At 44.2% G+C, this 24,507-nt stretch overlaps 1 protein-coding gene across 5 annotated transcripts in view; it reads left to right on the top strand.

Moving 5' to 3' along the window:
* LOC106584812 (transducin-like enhancer protein 3-B) overlaps positions 1-2,088 on the top strand; it is a 128,291-nt gene extending 126,203 nt beyond the window's left edge. For 4 of the 5 annotated variants that reach the window (XM_045706447.1, XM_045706450.1, XM_045706448.1 and 1 more), the window contains exon 21: positions 733-2,087. In XM_045706447.1, coding sequence (XP_045562403.1) covers positions 733-840 — 108 coding nt within the window. In that variant the 3' untranslated portion in view covers positions 841-2,087. Of the gene's footprint in view, positions 1-732 lie in introns of all 5 variants that reach the window. The other variant, XM_045706449.1, reaches the window with a different exon arrangement.
* The last annotated feature ends 22,419 nt before the right edge of the window (positions 2,089-24,507 follow it).

Below are 24,507 nucleotides of genomic sequence, written 5' to 3'. Positions count from 1 at the left end.
CAGTCTCTTTCACTCCTTTATATACTATAGTCTTACTTCTGGTGTAAAAACCAGTCTCTTTCACTCCTTTATATACTATAGTCTTACTTCTGGTGTAAAAACCAGTCTCTTTCACTCCTTTATATACTATAGTCTTACTTCTGGTGTAGAAAACCAGTCTCTTTCACTCCTTTATATACTATAGTCTTACTTCTGGTGTAAAAACCAGTCTCTTTCACTCCTTTATATACTATAGTCTTACTTCTGGTGTAGAAACCAGTCTCTTTCACTCCTTTATATACTATAGTCTTACTTCTGGTGTAAAAACCAGTCTCTTTCACTCCTTTATATACTATAGTCTTACTTCTGGTGTAAAAACCAGTCTCTATCACTCCTTTATATACTATAGTATTACTTCTGGTGTAAAAACCAGTCTCTTTCACTCCTTTATATACTATGTTTATGAGTATAACAATGTTCCAAGTTTCTAACCCAGAATCTAACAGTTCTCCAGATGAATTTAGCCTTAAGACGGGAAACCCGGCCCTGGCCTTTTAGTCAGCCGTCTTTTTCCCCAATGTAACCTTTTTACATGTATTTAAACACAAATAAGACTTGAGAGAGTGTGAAATAGGCCTAGATAGCTGTCAAATCAATGTCACGAAATATAGCATTGTGGTCTGCTGTCCTCTGTCCACTTTAAACGTTGGTTTGAGTGAAAGTGACTAAATATGTTGTATCTCCCCCCTGCAGTCGAAGGAGTCTTCGTCAGTCCTTAGCTGTGACATCTCAGCAGACGACAAGTACATCGTCACAGGCTCCGGGGACAAGAAGGCTACTGTCTACGAGGTAATCTACTAGAGACAGACACACAGACGGACGGACAGATGGGATTATGGTGGAGGACCTCATATGGGATTATGGTGGAGTGGAGGACCTCATATGGGATTATGGTGGAGTGGAAGACCTCAGATGGGATTATGGTGGAGTGGAAGACCTCAGATGGGATTATGGTGGAGTGGAGGACCTCAGATGGGATTATGTTGGAGTGGAGGACCTCAGATGGGATTATGGTGGAGTGGAGGACCTCAGATGGGATTATGGTGGAGTGGAGGACCGCAGATGGGATTATGGTGGGGTGGAAGACCTCAGATGGGATTATGGTGGAGTGGAAGACCTCAGATGGGATTATGTTGGAGTGGAGGACCTCAGATGGGATTATGTTGGAGTGGAGGACCTCAGATGGGATTATGCTGGAGTGGAGGACCTCAAATGGGATTATGGTGGAGTGGAGGACCTCAGATGGGATTATGCTGGAGTGGAGGACCTCAAATGCGATTATGGTGGAGTGGAGGACCTCAAATGGGATTATGGTGGAGTGTAGGACTTCATAATGCTCAGGAACACTGGATTACTCATACCTCCCTCACAGAGACAGACATCCTGGATGTGATGTTGGCGTTCTGGAGTCTGCTGGCCCACAGCCCCCTGGACTGGCGGTCTGGGATGCTTCGCTGACCTGGGTAGTATGGCCGGACTGGGGCTGAGTTTGACCAGACTGGTATTGTGTCTCAGGCTCTGCCCGTCCTCACTCGTTAGGACTAAGTAGTGGCAGTACACTAGTTGAGTGAGTTAAGGTAGCTCCAGAGGCACTAAGAGAAGAAGAAACATTTTGTTTTTCTATTTGTTTTTTGTGTCGCGGCGGCACAGAGAGGATAGAGGAGAGAGGTTCAAGGTTCAGTGTGACTCAGCGTGAAAAAGCATCCCTGTGTAAAGTCAAATGTACATAGTAGTTTAGCTAGTGTACATGACGGCAGAATAAAAGGCGTTTATATTCTGGTGTCCAGATCCACTCTCTCTGGTTCTGCCTGTGTGATGGTTCTCTCTGCATGTATTAGGGCTCCCGAGTGGCGCAGCGGTCTAAGGCACTGCATCTCAGTGCTAGAGGCGTCACTGCAGTCCCTGGTTCGAATCCGGCCGTCCCGGAGTCCCATATGGTGGCGCACAATTGGCCCAGCATCGTCCGGGTTTGGCCGGGGGTAGGCCGTCATTGTAAATAAGAATTTGTTCTTAACTGACTTGCCTGGTTAAATAAAGGTGAAATAAAAAAATTAAAAATAAATGTTCTGTCCTCTCCTTGGATATCTCCCTCTCTCAGGGGGATGAATATCTTTATAAAAGGATTTCTATTTTCCTGTTTTCATCTTTGCTGCTGTTTCTTTTCCAGTCTGCCTGACCTTTTCCTGAAATGTAATTAGAATATTATCTATCCCCCCCCCCCTTTTTTTTTTACTGGAGCACTGAACAAAACACGAGAGGAACACGTGAAACATCATGTCTAGTGGATTGTAGCATACAATACCCCTGTCTGTGACCAGGACCCTGTATAGAGTAGTAGAGATGGAACTGTTACCAGACCAAGACCCTGTATTGGACCAGCATCCTGTATAGGCAGACACGGTGACCTCTCTGGATCATTGGAGTTAATTTGGTACAGTACAATGCCCCCCCTCTTTGGACTCAGATTTTTGTGCACCTGTAACACCTGTAACAGAGTAAATGATGGCCTTAAATTATAGTTTAGCGCTGCCAGTCCACAAGGGGGCGTAGCACCCCTCTTACATTCTTTGGTGAAACCCTGGAATTCATTTGGTACCATTTTCTATGGTCATGCGTTACTTATAAAACTGTTTTTATTCAGAAACATCAAATACTGTCATACCGTCAAAAATGAGAAATATACTGAACAAAAATATAAACGCAACATGCCAAAAAATTGTCAAAGATTTTACTGAGTTACAGTTCATGTAAGGAAATCAGTCCAATTGAAATAAATGAATTTGGCCCTAATCTTTGGATTTCACATGACTGGGCAGTGCTGCAGCCTTGGGTGGGCCTGGGAGGGCAAAAGCCGACCCACTGGGGAGCCAGGCCCAGCCAATCAGGATGAGTTTTTCCACACGGAAAGGCTTTATTACAGACAGAAATATTAACTGTCCGGGTGTCTGGTCTCGGACGATCCCGCAGGTGAAGAAGCCGGATGTGGAGGTCCTGGACTGGCGTGGTTACAAGTGGTCTGCGATTGTAAGGCCGTTTGGACGTACTGCCAAATTTTCTAAAACGACATTTGAGGAGGCTTATGGTAGAGAAATGAACGTCCAGTTCCCTGGCAACAGCTCTGGTGGACATTCCTGCAGTCAGCATTCCAATTGCACACTCCCTCAAAACTTGACACATCTGTGATATTGTGTTGAGACAAAACTTCATATTTTAGAGTGGCCATTTACTATCCCCAGTAGAAGGTGTACCTGTATAATGATCATGCTGTTTAATCAGCTTCTTGATATGCCACACCTGTCAGGTGGATGGATTATCTTGGCAAAAGGAGAAATGCTCACTAACAGGGATGTAAACAAATTTGTGCAAAACAGTGAGTTTGGAATATTTCTGGTATATTTTATTTCAGCTCATGAAACGTGAGACCAATACTTTACGTGTTGCGTTTATATTTGTGTTGAGTATATATTGTGATATATATTTTGGTAATCTCACACAGCCCTGTTCATGGGGTGTATCCACTCTTCAGTATACTAACTGAACAGTATCTTCTCTCTCTGCATACAATCCTCAAATCATCCAACTGTAAAAACCTAGCTAATGTTTCTCCTATGGACTGTTAGTGACTGATAACACACGGGTTGTTACACCGTCAGTCAGTTACCTACACTACAGTATGTAGATGACAGGGCTAGATCAACACTGTTGGGGTATTAGCTCTGTATTGTCCAAGGCTGAATTTCAAACCGACCACTTGGCCCCTAAGCCTTTAATCGAGTGGCCACTTGCTGTTGTGTTCAGTCACTCGAATCTGCAAGTGTTTTTGTCTTCACATTATTATGTAGCTTTCCACTCATTTCATGGACTGGATAGAAGGGGTGAGGGTTTTTACTTAACATTAGGGGTTACTCAACATTATGGACTGGATAGAAGGGGTGAGGGGTTACTCAACATTATGGACTGGATAGAAGGGGTGAGGGGTTACTCAACATTATGGACTGGATAGAAGGGGTGAGGGGTTACTCAACATTATGGACTGGATAGAAGGGGTGAGGGTTTCTACTCAACATTATGGACTGGATAGAAGGGGTGAGGGGTTACTCAACATTATGGACTGGATAGAAGGGGTGAGGGGTTACTCAACATTATGGACTGGATAGAAGGGGTGAGGGTTTACTCAACATTATTGACTGGATAGAAGGGGTGAGGGGTTACTCAACATTATGGACTGGATAGAAGGGGTGAGGGGTTACTCAACATTATGGACTGGATAGAAGGGGTGAGGGGTTACTCAACGTTATGGACTGGATAGAAGGGGTGAGGTGTTACTCAACATTATGGACTGGATAGAAGGGGTGAGGGTTTCTACTCAACATTATGGACTGGATAGAAGGGGTGAGGGTTTCTACTCAACATTATGGACTGGATAGAAGGGGTGAGGTTTTACTCAACATTATGGACTGGATAGAAGGGGTGAGGGGTTACTCAACATTATGGACTGGATAGAAGGGGTGAGGTGTTACTCAACATTATGGACTGGATAGAAGGGGTGAGGGTTTCTACTCAACATTATGGACTGGATAGAAGGTGTGAGGGGTTACTCAACATTATGGACTGGATAGAAGGGGTGAGGGGTTACTCAACATTATGGACTGGATAGAAGGGGTGAGGGGTTACTCAACATTATGGACTGGATAGAAGGGGTGAGGGGTTACTCAACATTATGGACTGGATAGAAGGGGTGAGGGGTTACTCAACATTATGGACTGGATAGAAGGGGTGAGGGGTTACTCAACATTATGGACTGGATAGAAGGGGTGAGGGGTTACTCAACATTATGGACTGGATAGAAGGGGTGAGGGGTTACTCAACATTATGGACTGGATAGAAGGGGTGAGGGGTTAATCAACGTTATGGACTGGATAGAAGGGGTGAGGTGTTACTCAACATTATGGACTGGATAGAAGGGGTGAGGGTTTCTACTCAACATTATGGACTGGATAGAAGGGGTGAGGGTTTCTACTCAACATTATGGACTGGATAGAAGGGGTGAGGGGTTACTCAACATTATGGACTGGATAGAAGGGGTGAGGGGTTACTCAACATTATGGACTGGATAGAAGGGGTGATGGGTTACTCAACATTATGGACTGGATAGAAGGGGTGAGGGGTTACTCAACATTATGGACTGGATAGAAGGGGTGAGGGTTTCTACTCAACATTATGGACTGGATAGAAGGTGTGAGGGGTTACTCAACATTATGGACTGGATAGAAGGGGTGAGGGGTTACTCAACATTATGGACTGGATAGAAGGGGTGAGGGTTTCACTCAACATTATGGACTGGATAGAAGGGGTGAGGGGTTACTCAACATTATGGACTGGATAGAAGGGGTGAGGGTTTCAATCAACATTATGGACTGGATAGAAGGGGTGAGGGGTTACTCAACATTATGGACTGGATAGAAGGGGTGAGGGGTTTACTCAACATTATGGACTGGATAGAAGGGGTGAGGGGTTACTCAACATTATGGACTGGATAGAAGGGGTGAGGGTTTCTACTCAACATTATGGACTGGATAGAAGGGGTGAGGGGTTACTCAACATTATGGACTGGATAGAAGGGGTGAGGGGTTACTCAACATTATGGAGCAAGTTCTGTTTGTCAACATCACTGACCATGTGGATTTTTTTTTTTTTAAGTGTTTTTTGATACAAAATTAACCACAATGCTTTATTTTAGCCACTTTCAGTTGTAAACTATAGCTATGTCAATGAGTTTTCCTCTTTACTGCCAGTTATGTCCTTTGGTTGAACCAGGCCAGCCCAGTACAGCTTGGTTAGGCTCAGCGGTGTGAAAAGCCCTTGAGATTGCCTGGATATTAGGCCTATAGAAACACTCCCTGCACACAAACACCATTCCAATCTGCATCTCAAGTGAATCGGTTTTTGACCAGGCTGGTGTGTGTGCTTCAGTAACCGCGTAGAGGAGGTTTGTTTCGGGCCAGTACAAAAAATGCATGAAATGTATGCATTCACTATGTCACTCTCTTATCCATTCACATTTACATTTTAGTTATTTACCAGACGCTCTTATCCAGTAGTGAATGCATACATTTCAAACTTTTTTTTTCTTCCCCGTACTGGACCCCCGTGGGAATCGAACCCACAACCCTGGTGTTGCAAACACCATGCTCTACCAACTGAGCCACACGGGACCCATTCACTGAGTCGCTCTGGATAAGAGCATCTGCTAAATGACTAAAATGTAAATGTTATCATTATGGTTGTTCTCAAAAGTGTGCTTCTGACAAAACCACGTTTGGAAAATGATGCTGTTTTTGCCTGTACTAGTCTCATTTTCTATACTAGGGGGTGTCAGAGGAACGTCCGGAAAATTGTTAAAGACCCCAGCCGTACACAAGCCATAGACCAGGGGTATTCAATTGTTACCCTATGAGGTCCGGAGCTGGTTTTCTCTTCTACCTGATAATTAGTTACATCCACCTGGTGTCCCAGGTCTAAATCAGTCCCTAATTAGAGGGGAATCACCCACCTGGTGTCCCAGGTCTAAATCAGTCCCTGATTAGAGGGGAATCACCCACCTGGTGTCCCCAGGTCTAACCTCATCTACCAACACTGATTCTACTCTGTGTATTATCTATCCTGATTGACTAGTCAGTTTTACCCCTACCTACATGTACATATTACCTCATCTACCAACACTGATTCTACTCTGTGTATTATCTATCCTGATTGCTAGTTTTACCCCTAACTACAGGTACATATTACCTCATCTACCAACACTGATTCTACTCTGTGTATTATCTATCCTGATTGACTAGTTTTACCCCTACCTACATGTACATATTACCTCATCTACCAACACTGATTCTACTCTGTGTATTATCTATCCTGATTGCTAGTTTTACCCCTAACTACAGGTACATATTACCTCATCTACCAACACTGATTCTACTCTGTGTATTATCTATCCTGATTGCTAGTTTTACCCCTACCTACATGTAGATATTACCTCATCTACCAACACTGATTCTACTCTGTGTATTATCTATCCTGATTGCTAGTTTTACCCCTAACTACAGGTACATATTACCTCATCTACCAACACTGATTCTACTCTGTGTATTATCTATCCTGATTGACTAGTTTTACCCCTACCTACATGTACATATTACCTCATCTACCAACACTGATTCTACTCTGTGTATTATCTATCCTGATTGACTAGTTTTACCCCTACCTACATGTACATATTACCTCATCTACCAACACTGATTCTACTCTGTGTATTATCTATCCTGATTGACTAGTTTTACCCCTACCTACATGTACATATTACCTCATCTACCAACACTGATTCTACTCTGTGTATTATCTATCCTGATTGCTAGTTTTACCCCTAACTACAGGTACATATTACCTCATCTACCAACACTGATTCTACTCTGTGTATTATCTATCCTGATTGACTAGTTTTACCCCTACCTACATGTAGATATTACCTCATCTACCAACACTGATTCTACTCTGTGTATTATCTATCCTGATTGACTAGTTTTACCCCTAACTACAGGTACATATTACCTCATCTACCAACACTGATTCTACTCTGTGTATTATCTATCCTGATTGCCGAGTCAGTTTTACTGCTACCTACATGTACATATTGTACATATTTCCTCAACCCCCTCGTACCCCTGAACAATGTCTCGGTACTGCTACTCTTCATAGCCTCCTTATTGTTATCTATTGCGTAACTATGTTCTATTTTTAACTCTGCACGGTTGGGAGAGGGTTCGTAAACGAAGCATTTCACGGTAAAGTCAACACCTGTTGGTCTTCGGCGCATGGGACAAATAACATTTATGATTTGATTTCCCCCAGCGGCCGGTGTAGGCCCGGGATTTCTTCTCACTGAGGTCAGTGGTGTATGGAGATCCCCACAGGGTCAACGTCACACATCAAATCGTGTTGAGGGTCGTAACTTTCTACTTTAGGTTGGTCATACTGGTCTATAACGCCAACGTTAAATCAAAGTTTATTTGTCACGTGCGCCGAATACAACAGGTGTAGTAGACCTCACAGTGAAATGCTGAATACAACAGGTGTAGTAGACCTTACAGTGAAATGCTGAATACAACAGGTGTAGTAGACCTCACAGTGAAATGCTGAATACAACAGGTGTAGTAGACCTCACAGTGAAATGCTGAATACAACAGGTGTAGTAGACCTTACAGTGAAATGCTTACTTACAGGCTCTAACCAATAGTGCAAAAAAAGGTATAAGGTGAACAATAGGTAGGTAAAGAAATAAAACAACAGTAAAAAGACAGGCTATATACAGTAGAGAGGCTATATACAGTAGCGAGGGTATAAAAGTAGAGAGGCTATATACAGTAGCGAGGGTATAAAAGTAGAGAGGCTATATACAGTAGCGAGGCTATAAAAGTAGAGAGGCTATATACAGTAGCGAGGCTATATACAGTAGCGAGGCTATAAAAGTAGCGAGGCTACATACAGACACCGGTTAGTCAGGCTGATTGAGGTAGTATGTACATGTAGATATGGTTAAAGTGACTATGCATATATGATGAACAGAGAGTAGTGTCATGACGTTGCCCTCTTTGGGTTTTCTATGCACCATCCCCCTACCTCCCCCTACCCAGGCTCTGTGAGAGCGGTCGTAAATTCCTAAAATAATGTCCTACCTCATGGCCACAGTTTTGAGACAGAGTGGGTTTCATAGAAAGAACCCAGGAATTCTTCCACCTCAGAGGACTGGAGAACCGAACGACATTTATGTTCTGGAGAAGGTATAAAAGATTGAAGAATCCAGCTACGAACTGGTCCGTTTGGTACAATTTTGTGAAGCTCATGAGAGACAATATGGCTCTGTTTATATAATAGCCTCAGTTGTGAGACTTACATCTAATGGTTGTATAAAAATGAAAGAATAAGGATAAAGCTATTTGGAATATGTTGTGATGCTTGTAAGATGTTAATGTGAGAGAATTGTATTTCTGTTTAAAGTTTCACCAAGTCATCGGCACGCCCCCATGAACAGACGGGACCAGGCGTCATGAGGCAGCCTTTTTCCGAATTCCGAATATAAACCCCACCCAGGGTTTCTATCACAAGACCGAGCTCACCTCCATTACGAGTTGGCTGAAGGTTTGACCATGCATTCCTCGTTCTGAACTTTAACCATACCACGTGGTTAACCTGTTGGGGCTAGGGGGCAGTATTTTCACGGCTGGATAAAAAACGTACCCGATTTAATCTGGTTACTACTCCTGCCCAGTAACTAGAATATGCATATAATTATTGGCTTTGGATAGAAAATACCCTAAAGTTTCTAAAACTGTTTGAATGGTGTCTGTGAGTATAACAGAACTCATATGGCAGGCCAAAACCTGAGAAGGTTTCATGCAGGAAGTGGCCTGTCTGACAAGGTGTCGTTCTTCTTGTCTCTGTTTATTGAAGAGTGAGGATCTTAGCTGTCCCGTGACACTTCCTACGGCTGCCATAGGTTCTCAGAAGGCGGCAAAAAGCGGAATCGTGGCTTTGCAGGCTCTGGCTGAAACAAAGTAGCGCGTTTGGGTAGTGGCTGGTTACAGTACTGTGAGACTCAGGCTCGTGCCCGCGTCGACCGAAAGGTTTGTTTTCATTCCTCTGTTTAGCTAAATGGACATTCCCGGTCGGAATATTATCGCTTTTTTACGAGAAAAATGGCATAAAAATGGATTTTAAACAGCGGTTGACATGCTTCGAAGTACGGTAATGGAATATTTAGATTTTTTTTGTCACGGATTGCGCCATGCGCGCGACCCTTCTTTACCATTCGGATAGTGTCTGGGACGCACGAACAAAACGCCGCTATTCGGATATAACGATGGATTATTTTGGACCAAACCAACATTTGTTATTGAAGTAGCAGTCCTGGGAGTGCATTCTGACGAAGACAACAAAAGGTAATCAAACTTTTAGAATAGTAAATCTGATATTGGTGAGTGCTAAACTTGCCGGGTGTCTAAATAGCTAGCCCGTGATGCCTGGGCTATGTACTTAGAATATTGCAAAATGTTCTTTCACCAAAAAGCTATTTTAAAATCGGACATATCGAGTGAATAGAGGAGTTATGTATCTATAATTCTTAAAATAATTGTTATGCTTTTTGTGAACGTTTATCGTGAGTAATTTAGTAAATTGTTAGCAAATTCCCCGGAAGTTTGCGGGGGGTATGCTAGTTCTGAACGTCACATGCTAATGTTAAAGCTGTTTTTTGATATAAATATGAACTTGATTGAACAAAACATGCATGTATTGTATAACAATGTCCTAGGATTGTCATCTGATGAAGATCATCAAAGGTTAGTGCTGCATTTAGCTGTCTTCTGGGTTTTTGTGACATTATATGCTAGCTTGAAAAATGGGTGTCTGATTATTTCTGGCTTGGTACTCTGCTGACATAATCTAATGTTTTGCTTTCGCTGTAAAGCCTTTTTGAAATTGGACAGTGTGGTTAGATAAAGGAGAGTCTTATCTTTAAAATGCTGTGAAATAGTCATATGTTTGAAAAATTGAAGTTTTTGTATTTTTGAGGAATTTGTAATTCGCGCCACGCCTATCATTGGATATTGGAGCAGGTGTTCCGCTAGCGGAACGTCTAGATGTAAGAGGTTAAACTCTTAGACTATTGATACCGACAGAATAATAACAAGTCTTTGATATTAATTACTAGTCTGCAGCTAGGAATTTGGTATCATTGAACGCCAAGACCGACGAAACATCTGTCCTATAACGACATTAATGGATGTCACTTTGAAATATCCATTCTAACCGAGAGAGAGAGAGAACACAAAACTCTCCAACAGAACGAACTCTTCAACAAAGATCCCGACGACACACTGAGCGTAAATATATATATTGATTGCAATTGTTCCCGAATGAGTGAGCGTTCATGTGCAAAGGTTAGCATATCAATTGTTATAATTATCAACCCTTTGTCTAACAAGCCGCCATGCCGGTTTAGCCCACTAGGGTACATTCTCCTATCATTTCCTTGTAACCATAGCTACTGTTTGTTATGCATTTCTGTGAATTACTTAGTTAGTAAATAAATGATTTTAAGACAATTGATGTATGGATGACTCATAGTGAAGACTGGGTTCGTGCAGATAACCAACAATTTACGACGTTTGGAATGAGACTGACGAGGTAAATAAATAATAAGTAATTAAATCAGAAGACTAATTGATCAGATATTATGAAATCTGAAAGGTTATATTAGGAAAATTATAACTTTGTAATCTGAATATTTTCCTTGGTGCCCTGACTTCCTAGTTAATTACAGTTACACGATTAATCAGTTTAATCGCGTAATAATAATTACAGAGAGTTATTTGATAAACATGTCTTCAGTTTAATGATGCCAAAGACACGACAGTAGCAGTAGCTTAAAAAAAGGGGTTGGTGGGTGGGACACAATGCGGTCCTTGTCGGTCCTTGTCGCGTGAAATGCTGAATACAACAGGTGTAGTAGACCTCACAGTGAAATGCTGAATACAACAGGTGTAGTAGACCTCACAGTGAAATGCTGAATACAACAGGTGTAGTAGACCTCACAGTGAAATGCTGAATACAACAGGTGTAGTAGACCTCACAGTGAAATGCTGAATACAACAGGTGTAGTAGACCTCACAGTGAAATGCTGAATACAACAGGTGTAGTAGACCTTACAGTGAAATGCTGAATACAACAGGTGTAGTAGACCTCACAGTGAAATGCTGAATACAACAGGTGTAGTAGACCTCACAGTGAAATGCTGAATACAACAGGTGTAGTAGACCTTACAGTGAAATGCTGAATACAACAGGTGTAGTAGACCTTAGAGTGAAATGCTGAATACAACAGGTGTAGTAGACCTTACAGTGAAATGCTGAATACAACAGGTGTAGTAGACCTTACAGTGAAATGCTTACTTACAGGCTCTAACCAATAGTGCAAAAAAAGGTATTAGGTGAACAATAGGTAGGTAAAGAAATAAAACAACAGTAAAAAGACAGGCTATATACAGTAGAGAGGTTATATACAGTAGAGAGGCTATATACAGTAGAGAGGCTATATACAGTAGAGAGGCTACATACAGTAGAGAGGCTATATACAGTAGAGAGGCTATATACAGTAGAGAGGTTATATACAGTAGAGAGGCTATATACAGTAGAGAGGCTATATACAGTAGAGAGGCTATATACAGTAGAGAGGCTATATACAGTAGAGAGGCTATATACAGTAGAGAGGCTATATACAGTAGAGAGGCTATATACAGTAGAGAGGCTATATACAGTAGAGAGGCTATATACAGTAGAGAGGCTATAAAAGTAGCGAGGCTATATACAGTAGAGAGGCTATATACAGTAGAGAGGCTATATACAGTAGAGAGAGGCTATATACAGTAGAGAGGCTATATACAGTAGAGAGGCTATATACAGTAGCGAGGCTATAAAAGTAGCGAGGCTATATACAGTAGCGAGGCTATATACAGTAGAGAGGCTACATACAGACACCGGTTAGTCAGGCTGATTGAGGTAGTAGGTACATGTAGATGTGGTTAAAGTGACTATGCATATATGATGAACAGAGAGTAGCAGTAGCTTAAAAAAAGGGGTTGGCGGGTTGTGGGTGGGATACAATGCGGTCCTTGTTGGTCCTTGTCACGGATGGACTATTGCAGCGGAGACGACCACGCCGGGTTCTACTCCTATCAGGTAAAAACAAACAAAAAGAAGCGACTCCACCAACATCACCTGGTCTGACGAATCCTGGTTCCTGTTGCGTCATGCTGACGGAGGATTTGCTGAAGCAGCGTGAGTCCATTGCCCCATTCTGCCTGGTGTCAACGGTACAGCCTGGTGGTATAATGGTGTGGGGAATGTTTTTTTCTGGCACACATTAGGTCCCTTGATACCAATTGAGCAACATTTCCACGCCCCCCCCCCCCGAAGAATTCAAGCTGTTCTGAAGGCAAAAGCTGGGTTCCGACCCAGTACTAGATGGGTGTACCTAATAAACTGGCCACTGAGTGTACATCTAAATTGTTTTTCTATGCATCAACAAGACCAAATGGCAGCTTCGGGTAAGGTACATTCCACTTCAGGACAAGATATATAACAAGCAGACGCTTAACAAACTGTAGGATGCTATAAACAAGCGGGAAAACATGTATTCGGAGGCTGCCTTTCTTGTCACTGACGATTTTAATTCTGCATCATTATTAAGACACGTGATGCCCAACTTCCATCAATACGTCTCCTTCGTCACTAGCGGTGATAAAGTCCTACACCACTGTTATTCTACCCACAAGTAAGCAAACAAGACCCTCCCTGCTCCACTATTCGGCAAATCAGATCATGGCTCCGTACCCCTGCATGCTATTTACAAGCAGAAGCTCAAACAGAAAGTACCCATTGAGAAATTGTCATCAGAATCAGAGAGTGCTAGAGGACTGCATTGCTAGCGCTGATTGGAATATGTTCTGAGAATCCGCCGGTAACATTGACGAGCTAACCCCCTCAGTCACCGGCTTCATAAGGAAGTGCATCAGCCACATTGTCCCCGCAGTGAAGGTTCGCCGTTTCCCCAATCAAAAGCCCTGGATTAACACTGAGGTTGGCGCTAAACTAAAGGACAGAGCTATCACAGACAACCCCTGTAGCTACAGCTGAGGACAGGAACAAGTAGTCCCGCTGTGACCTCCACAGAGTCATCAAACATGCCAAAGGACAATATAATATGATTCCAATATATGTGTAATCATATTACACAGGCTCCGACGCCCGCCACGTGGCAGGGGTCTACAGTCCATTCCAGATTACGAAGGAAGACCCAGCCGTGATGGTGCCCAACGATGCCTCTCTTCCAGACGAACACAATGCACGCTTAAAAAAATAACACCGTACCGTCCGACCCAGAGGACTGGGTGATCTCGCTCTCCGATGGCGACGTGAGTAAAGTCTTTGATCAGGTCAATACTGGCAAGGCCGCGGGGCCTGTCCGGTATTCCAGGGCGCGTTCTCAGATCAAGCGCAGATCAGCTGGAAGGCGTTTTTCCCAGTCTGTAATCCCCACGTCTTAAAATGACTACCGTCATTCCCTTGTTTCCAAGAACTCTACGGCTTCATGCCACAATAACTACCATTCTCTAGCACTCACATCTGTAGTCATGAAGCGTTTAGAAAGGCTGGTTATGGCCGACATCAACTCTATCATCCCAGACACCCTAGACCCACTCCAAATTAGATACCACCCCAACAGATCCATAGTCGACACAATCTCAATTACACTTTGCACTGCCCTCACCCACCTAGACAAGAGGAACACCTATGTGAGAACGCTATTCATTGACTACAGCTCAGCGTTCAACACCATAGTGCCCTCAAATCTCATCACTAAGCTAAGGACCCTGGGAGTGAACACCTCCCTCTGCAACTGGATGCTGGACTTGCTAACGGGGCCGGCCCCAGGTGGTAAGTTGTAGGCAACAACACATCCGCCACGCTGACCCTCAACACGTGGGACCACTCAGGGGTGAGTGCTTAGTCCCCTCCTGTACTCCCTGTTCACCCACGACTGCGTGGCCGGGCACGACTCCAACACCATCATTAAGTTTGCTGAAGACACGACGGTGGTTGGCCTGAGGATCAACGACCATGAGACAGCCTATAGGGAGGAGGTCAGTGATCTGGCAGTGCGGTTGCCAGGACAACAACCCCTTCCATCAACATCAGCAAAACAAACCGGCTCACAGTTCATTAGGAAATTGCAGATCCTCCAGGCTGAACTCTGCAATAACATAACTATACCTAGGTTACAACAACACAGTGCAATGAGAAATGTATTATTGTTATCCGGTGAGTACACAATTATTGTCTAGGGCTGTAAACTGGGGTGATGGAGGCTAATTTGTATTTCGAGCGGTATTTTTTTATTAGGATCCTCATTAGCTGTGGCGATTGCAGCAGTTACTCTTCCTGGGGTTCCACATGAAACATGACATAATACAGAACATTAATGAACAAGAACAGCTTAAGGAGAGAGCTGCATACATTAAAACACCTAGCCGGTGGGGTCTGTGTCAGAGCTGTGTGTCAGTGCTGTGGGTGTCTGTGCTGTGTGTGTCTGTGCTGTGGGTGTCTGTGCTGTGTGTGTCTGTGCTGTGGGTGTCTGTGCTGTGTGTGTCAGTGCTGTGTGTGTCCGAGCTGTGTGTGTCCGAGCTGTGTGTCTGTGCTGTGGGTGTCAGTGCTGTGTCTGTGCTGTGTGTGTCTGTGCTGTGTCTGTGTGTCTGTGCTGTGTGTGTCAGTGCTATGTGTGCAGAGCTGTGTGTGTCTGTGCTGTGTGTGTCAGTGCTGTGTGTGTCAGTGCTGTTGATTATGCAAACAATTTGGAATTTTCAACACATGAATGCTACTTATGTAATGTAGTCTTTCTGTTTCCTGTATCTCCTGTAGTCTTTCTGTTCCCTGTATCTCCTGTAGTCTTTCTGTTTCCTTTATCTCCTGTAGTCTTTCTGTTTCCCTATATCTCCTGTAGTCTTTCTGTTTCCTGTATCTCCTGTAGTCTCTCTGTTTCCCTATATCTCCTGTAGTCTCTCTGTTTCCCTATATCTCCTGTAGTCTTTCTGTTTCCTGTATCTCCTGTAGTCTCTCTGTTTCCCTATATCTCCTGTAGTCTCTCTGTTTCCTGTATCTCCTGTAGTCTCTCTGTTTCCCTATATCTCCTGTAGTCTTTCTGTTTCCCTATATCTCCTGTAGTCTTTCTGTTTCCTGTATCTCCTGTAGTCTTTCTGTTTCCTTATATCTCCTGTAGTCTTTCTGTTTCCTGTATCTCCTGTAGTCTTTCTGTTTCCTTATATCTCCTGTAGTCTTTCTGTTTCCTTATATCTCCTGTAGTCTTTCTGTTTCCCTATATCTCCTGTAGTCTTTCTGTTTCCCTATATCTCCTGTAGTCTTTCTGTTTCCTGTATCTCCTGTAGTCTTTCTGTTTCCTGTATCTCCTGTAGTCTTTCTGTTTCCTGTATCTCCTGTAGTCTTTCTGTTTCCTTATATCTCCTGTAGTCTTTCTGTTTCCTGTATCTCCTGTAGTCTTTCTGTTTCCCTATATCTCCTGTAGTCTCTCTGTTTCCTATATCTCCTGTAGTCTTTCTGTTTCCCTATATCTCCTGTAGTCTCTCTGTTCCCTGTATCTCCTGTAGTCTTTCTGTTTCCTATATCTCCTGTAGTCTTTCTGTTTCCTGTATCTCCTGTAGTCTTTCTGGCAGAACGGAGTGGTTCTCTGCCAGGAGAGAGGGCATTTTGGAGGCAGAACGGAGTGGCTGTCCGCCAGGAGAGAGGGCATTTTGGAGGCAGAACGGAGTGGCTCTCCGCCAGGAGAGAGGGCATTTTGGAGGCAGAACGGAGTGGCTGTCCGCCAGGAGAGAGGGCATTTTGGAGGCAGAACGGAGTGGCTCTCTGCCAGGAGAGAATGCGTCCTCACTTAAATGAAACCGGATTATGTGGAGATGAAAGGTTGGAGCGTTGGTAACTAGTGAACCTAAAAACACTTATAAGAGGGGTTTAGAGCAGAGCTGGACACTTGGGTGGGTCACTAGGGATGCTCCGAAGAGAAAGGAGGAGCCATGAAGGAATAATACCATAATTCCACTGTGTTTGTCTGTGTGGCGTTGCAAACACCATGCTCTACCAACTGAGCTACAGGGAAGGCTGTGTTTGTCTGTGTGCGTGCTAAACACCATGCTCTACCAACTGAGCTACAGGGAAGGCTGTGTTTGTCTGTGTGCGTGCTAAACACCATGCTCTACCAACTGAGCTACAGGGAAGGCTGTGTTTGTCTGTGTGGCGTGCTAAACACCATGCTCTACCAACTGAGCTACAGGGAAGGCTGTGTTTGTCTGTGTGCGTGCTAAACACCATGCTCTACCAACTGAGCTACAGGGAAGGCTGTGTTTGTCTGTGTGGCGTGCTAAACACCATGCTCTACCAACTGAGCTACAGGGAAGGCTGTGTTTGTCTGTGTGCGTGCTAAACACCATGCTCTACCAACTGAGCTACAGGGAAGGCTGTGTTTGTCTGTATGGCGTGCTAAACACCATGCTCTACCAACTGAGCTACAGGGAAGGCTGTGTTTGTCTGTGTGGCGTGCTAAACACCATGCTCTACCAACTGAGCTACAGGGAAGGCTGTGTTTGTCTGTGTGGCGTGCTAAACACCATGCTCTACCAACTGAGCTACAGGGAAGGCTGTGTTTGTCTGTGTGGCGTGCTAAACACCATGCTCTACCAACTGAGCTACAGGGAAGGCTGTGTTTGTCTGTGTGCGTGCTAAACACCATGCTCTACCAACTGAGCTACAGGGAAGGCTGTGTTTGTCTGTGTGGCGTGGTAAACACCATGCTCTACCAACTGAGCTACAGGGAAGGCTGTGTTTGTCTGTGTGGCGTGCTAAACACCATGCTCTACCAACTGAGCTACAGGGAAGGCTGTGTTTGTCTGTGTGCGTGCTAAACACCATGCTCTACCAACTGAGCTACAGGGAAGGCTGTGTTTGTCTGTATGGCGTGCTAAACACCATGCTCTACCAACTGAGCTACAGGGAAGGCTGTGTTTGTCTGTGTGCGTGCTAAACACCATGCTCTACCAACTGAGCTACAGGGAAGGCTGTGTTTGTCTGTGTGCGTGCTAAACACCATGCTCTACCAACTGAGCTACAGGGAAGGCTGTGTTTGTCTGTGTGCGTGCTAAACACCATGCTCTACCAACTGAGCTACAGGGAAGGCTGTGTTTGTCTGTGTGCGTGCTAAACACCATGCTCTACCAACTGAGCTACAGGGAAGGCTGTGTTTGTCTGTGTGCGTGCTAAACACCATGCTCTACCAACTGAGCTACAGGGAAGGCTGTGTTTGTCTGTGTGGCGTGCTAAACACCATGCTCTACCAACTGAGCTACAGGGAAGGCTGTGTTTGTCTGTGTGCGTGCTAAACACCATGCTCTACCAACTGAGCTACAGGGAAGGCTGTGTTTGTCTGTGTGCGTGCTAAACACCATGCTCTACCAACTGAGCTACAGGGAAGGCTGTGTTTGTCTGTGTGCGTGCTAAACACCATGCTCTACCAACTGAGCTACAGGGAAGGCTGTGTTTGTCTGTGTGCGTGCTAAACACCATGCTCTACCAACTGAGCTACAGGGAAGGCTGTGTTTGTCTGTGTGGCGTGCTAAACACCATGCTCTACCAACTGAGCTACAGGGAAGGCTGTGTTTGTCTGTGTGCGTGCTAAACACCATGCTCTACCAACTGAGCTACAGGGAAGGCTGTGTTTGTCTGTGTGCGTGCTAAACACCATGCTCTACCAACTGAGCTACAGGGAAGGCTGTGTTTGTCTGTGTGCGTGCTAAACACCATGCTCTACCAACTGAGCTACAGGGAAGGCTGTGTTTGTCTGTGTGCGTGCTAAACACCATGCTCTACCAACTGAGCTACAGGGAAGGCTGTGTTTGTCTGTATGGCGTGCTAAACACCATGCTCTACCAACTGAGCTACAGGGAAGGCTGTGTTTGTCTGTATGGCGTGCTAAACACCATGCTCTACCAACTGAGCTACAGGGAAGGCTGTGTTTGTCTGTGTGCGTGCTAAACACCATGCTCTACCAACTGAGCTACAGGGAAGGCTGTGTTTGTCTGTGTGCGTGCTAAACACCATGCTCTACCAACTGAGCTACAGGGAAGGCTGTGTTTGTCTGTGTGCGTGCTAAACACCATGCTCTACCAACTGAGCTACAGGGAAGGCTGTGTTTGTCTGTGTGCGTGCTAAACACCATGCTCTACCAACTGAGCTACAGGGAAGGCTGTGTTTGTCTGTGTGCGTGCTAAACACCATGCTCTACCAACTGAGCTACAGGGAAGGCTGTGTTTGTCTGTGTGGCGTTGCAAACACTGATCTCTGTCCACCAGAGTTGTGGCTGGCTGATGCCTCTGGCTGGTACACTGAGTGATGTTTCTGATTAGCTAGGGGGAACTAACTGGCACCAATCACAATGCTGAAAGAGTTATAATCTCTCCTTAAATCACCCGAGTGTTGATAGCCAATCCTGTCCTCTCTGGGTGTTAGTGTGTGTGTGTGTGTGTGTGTGTGTGTGTGTGTGTGTTTCCTGTGTGTGTGTGCGTGCGTGCGTGTGTTTCCTGTAATACAGAGTGACTGACTGAAAGGGAACAACAGCAGAGTAGATCAGTGGTGACTCTGTGTTTTGGATATTAGGGTCTCTGTGTTTTGGATATTAGTGACTCTGTGTTTTGGATATTAGGGACTCTGTGTTTTGGATATTAGGGACTCTGTGTTTTGGATATTAGGGACTCTGTGTTTTGGATATTAGTGACTCTGTGTTTTGGATATTAGTGACTCTGTGTTTTGGATATTAGGGTCAGTGTGTTTTGGATATTAGGGACTCTGTGTTTTGGATATTAGGGTCTCTGTGTTTTGGATATTAGGGACTCTGTGTTTTGGATATTAGTCACTCTGTGTTTTGGATATTAGGGTCAGTGTGTTTTGGATATTAGGGACTCTGTGTTTTGGATATTAGGGTCTCTGTGTTTTGGATATTAGTGACTCTGTGTTTTGGATATTAGGGTCAGTGTGTTTTGGATATTAGGGACTCTGTGTTTTGGATATTAGGGTCTCTGTGTTTTGGATATTAGTGACTCTGTGTTTTGGATATTAGGGTCAGTGTGTTTTGGATATTAGGGACTCTGTGTTTTGGATATTAGGGACTCTGTGTTTTGGATATTAGGGACTCTGTGTTTTGGATATTAGGGTCACTGTGTTTTGGATATTAGGGACTCTGTGTTTTGGATATTAGGGTCACTGTGTTTTGGATATTAGGGTCACTGTGTTTTAGATATTAGGGACTCTGTGTTTTGGATATTAGGGTCACTGTGTTTTGGATATTAGGGACTCTGTGTTTTGGATATTAGGGACTCTGTGTTTTGGATATTAGGGTCACTGTGTTTTGGATATTAGGGTCACTGTGTTTTGGATATTAGGGTCAGTGTGTTTTGGATTTTAGGGACTCTGTGTTTTGGATATTAGGGTCTCTGTGTTTTGGATATTAGGGTCAGTGTGTTTTGGATATTAGGCTCAGTGTGTTTTGGATATTAGGGTCAGTGTGTTTTGGATATTAGGGTCAGTGTGTTTTGGATATTAGGGACTCTGTGTTTTGGATATTAGGGTCTCTGTGTTTTGGATATTAGAGACTCTGTGTTTTGGATATTAGTGACTCTGTGTTTTGGATATTAGTGACTCTGTGTTTTGGATATTAGGGACTCTGTGTTTTGGATATTAGGGACTCTGTGTTTTGGATATTAGGGTCACTGTGTTTTGGATATTAGGGACTCTGTGTTTTGGATATTAGGGACTCTGTGTTTTGGATGTTAGGGTCACTGTGTTTTGGATATTAGGGTCACTGTGTTTTGGATATTAGGGACTCTGTGTTTTGGATTTTAGGGACTCTGTGTTTTGGATATTAGGGTCACTGTGTTTTGGATATTAGGGACTCTGTTTTGGATATTAGGGTCAGTGTGTTTTGGATATTAGGGTCACTGTGTTTTGGATATTAGGGTCAGTGTGTTTTGGATATTAGGGTCAGTGTGTTTTGGATATTAGGGTCAGTGTATTTTGGATATTAGGGTCAGTGTGTTTTGGATATTAGGGTCACTGTGTTTTGGATATTAGGGTCAGTGTGTTTTGGATATTAGGGTCACTGTGTTTTGGATATTAGTGTCAGTGTGTTTTGGATATTAGGGTCACTGTGTTTTGGATATTAGGGTCACTGTGTTTTGGATATTAGTGTCAGTGTGTTTTGGATATTAGGGACTCTGTGTTTTGGATATTAGGGACTCTGTGTTTTGGATATTAGGGTCACTGTGTTTTGGATATTAGGGTCACTGTGTTTTGGATATTAGGGTCACTGTGTTTTGGATATTAGGGTCACTGTGTTTTGGATATTAGGGACTCTGTGTTTTGGATATTAGGGTCACTGTGTTTTGGATATTAGGGTCAGTGTGTTTTGGATATTAGGGTCAGTGTGTTTTGGATATTAGGGTCAGTGTGTTTTGGATATTAGGGTCAGTGTGTTTTGGATATTAGGGTCAGTGTGTTTTGGATATTAGGGTCAGTGTGTTTTGGATATTAGGGTCACAAGGATTTTTTTCTGTCACCCTCAATCAATCAAATGTATTTTATAAAGCTTTTCTTACATCAGCAGTTGTCACAGACCCTCCTGGTTCCTGCCCTTTACTATTGAGAAGAGTACCGCAGTTCTTCCTCCGGAAAAGTCAAGTCACACAATAAAGACTTCCCTTTTGTGTTCATTCCAAGTATCCGCTGAGTGAATTCCTCGACGGTAGTTCAACATGAAACCGTAATTAGGGTTTGCGTGGTAGCTTAGCTAGCTACGTGCCCTGAGAAGGTACCAGCGAAACATTAATTATGCTGCTTTGATGTGAACATGAAGAGGTGTTTTATTGGGATCGTTATGCTCTTTATGCTAAAAAAAAAAAAATACATCTTCATTAGATGTTCACATACATTTATTTGATTAAGGCACAGCTGAGGGTAGAAGAGCTACAAGAATCATTAGTTAAGAAAACACCAGTAGCTAGATCCACCCTAGAAGACAAGACACACTCAGTCCTTCACTCCTTCCGTTTAAATAGCACAGAGAGACTCTCCTTTTCTTTGTCTCGTTCTCCCTCTCTTCCGTTCCTGCTCCCTGTCTTTCTCTCTCTCTCTCTCTCTTTATCTCTCTCTTCTCTCTCCCTCCCTTTCCTGCTCTCAGGATAGATTCAAGTTGAGGAAACCGTACAGGAGGCTTTCTGTGTGTGTATCCAGGCTGGATAATTACCTCTGTGTAATCCAGCAGCCGGAACACAACACTTCTTTGCTCCGCCAGTAAATCACTCCCTCCCTCCCTCCCTCCCTCCCTCCCTCCTCCCTCCATCCCTCCCTCCCTCCCTCCTCCCCCTCCCCTCCCTCCTCCCTCCCTCCCTCCGTCTGTCCCTCCCTACCTCCCTCCGTCCCTCCCTCCCTACCTACCTTACTCCGTCCAACCCTGCCCTCCAAGATGATATGACGTAAAATCTCTTTGGATGAAAAGCGTCTGCTAAATGGCATATAGATAATATATTATTATTATTATTATTATTATTATGATAAAAGAGAGAGAGAGAGAGAGGAATGGAGAAAGAGAGAAGATGGGGGAAAAAGGGACAGAGACGAGACGATGAGAGAAAAGGCCGATATCACCACCCAGCTTTTTAGACCCAGCTGGTCAGCTGGTCTAACCATGGTTACAAAGAGAGAAAAACACTCACATTACCATGAGAAAGGCATTGGGTACACTGGGCTTCATCCCTACGGCACCCTAATTCCCTATACAGTGCACTAATGTTGACCAGAGCCCTATTAGAGAATAGGGTGCCTGTTTGGGACGCAGGCAGACTGGTACTCCCATTATGCCTCCAGAAAGCCAAAGAGCTCTGATTTCAAGGGATGTTTAACCTCCATTCAGGCAGTAACAACGACATGGTTGTCTGTCACACTGAGAACAGAGGACATTGGTGCTGGATGATTGGGGTTGGGGTGGGAGGAAAGGGAAAAGTGTGGGGGAGGATTAGATCACAGAACTTGTTTGTTCCCACTCTTTACTTCAGAGCTCCCTCTATTCCCAGTGAAGAGCTCCCTCTATTCCCAGTGAAGAGCTCCCTCTATTCCCAGTGAAGAGCTCCCTCTATTCCCAGTGAAGAGCTCCCTCTATTCCCAGTGAAGAGCTCCCTCTATTCCCAGTGAAGAGCTCCCTCTATTCCCAGTGAAGAGCTCCCTCTATTCCCAGTGAAGAGCTCCCTCTATTCCCAGTGAAGAGCTCCCTCTATTCCCAGTGAAGAGCTCCCTCTTTCCAAGCTCCCTCTATTCCCAGTGAAGAGCTCCCTCTATTCCCAGTGAAGAGCTCCCTCTATTCCCAGTGAAGAGCTCCCTCTATTCCCAGTGAAGAGCTCCCTCTATTCCCAGCGAAGAGCTCCCTCTATTCCCAGCGAAGAGGTCTTTCTATATCCCCATTCTCTCTCTCTTGTTTTTTGTTGTTGTAAGGTTTTCATACCTCTTGACGATTTCCACATATTGTTACATTACAGCCTTATTCTAAAATTGATTCATTTTTCCTCATCAATCTACACACAATAGTGACAAAGCTAAAACAGGTTTTTAGAAATTTTTGCAAATGTATTGAAAATGGAAATGTCACATTTACATAAGTATTTGAACCCTTTACTCTGTACTTTGTTGAAGCACCTTTGGCAGTGATTTCAGCCTCGAGTCTTCTTGGGTATGACGCTACAAGCTTGGCACACCTGTATTTGGGGAGTTTCTCCCATTCTTCTCTGCAGATCCTCTCAAGATCTGTCAGGTTAGATGGGGAGCATCGCTGCACAGATATTTTCAGCTCTCTCCAGAGATGTTTGATCTGGGTTCAAGTCCGGGCTCTGGCTGGGCCACTCAAGGACATTCAGAGACTTGTCTCGAAGCCACTCTTGCTTTGTCTTGGCTGTGAGCTTAGGGTCGTTGTCCTGTTGGAACGTGGACCTTCGCCCCAGTCTGAGGTCCTGAGTGCTCTGGAGCAGGTTTTCATCAAGGATCTCTCTGTACTTTGCTCCGTTCATCTTTCCCCTCGATCTTGACTAGGATCCCAGTCTCTGCCACTAAAAAACATCCCCACAGCATGATGCTGCCACCACCATGCTTCACCTTAGGGATGGTGCCTGGTTTCCTCCAGATGTGATGCTTGGCATTCAGGCCAAAGCGTTCAATCTTGGTTTCATCACACCTGAGAATCTTGTTTCTCATGGTCTGAGAGTCCTTTAGGTGCCTTTTGGCAAACTCCAAGCAGGCTGTCATGTGCCTTTTTCTGAGGAGTGGCTTCCGTCTGGCCACTCTACCATAAAGGCCTGATTGGTGGAGTGCTGCAGAGATGGTTGTCCTTCTGGAAGGTTCTCCCATCTCTACAGAGGAACTCTGGAGCTCTGTCAGAGTGACCATTAGGTTATTGGTCACCTCCCTGACCAAGGCTCATCTCCCCTGATTTCTCAGTTAGGCCAGGAGGCCAACTCTACGATGAGTCTTGGTGGTTCCAAACTTCTTCCATTTAAGAATGATGGAGGCTATTGTGTTCTTGGGGACCTTCAATGCTGCAGACATTTTTTGGTACCCTTCCCCAGATCTGTACCTTTCACACAATCCTTTCTCGGAGCAATTCCTTCGACCTCATGGCTTGGTTTTTACTCTGACATGCACTGTCAACTGTGGGACTTTATATACACAGGTGTGTGCCTTTCCAAATCATGTCCAATCAACT

Source organism: Salmo salar, chromosome ssa23, assembly GCF_905237065.1.
Source record: "Salmo salar chromosome ssa23, Ssal_v3.1, whole genome shotgun sequence".
Taxonomy (NCBI): Eukaryota; Metazoa; Chordata; class Actinopteri; order Salmoniformes; family Salmonidae; genus Salmo; species Salmo salar.
This window is presented reverse-complemented; position numbering and strand designations above follow the sequence as displayed.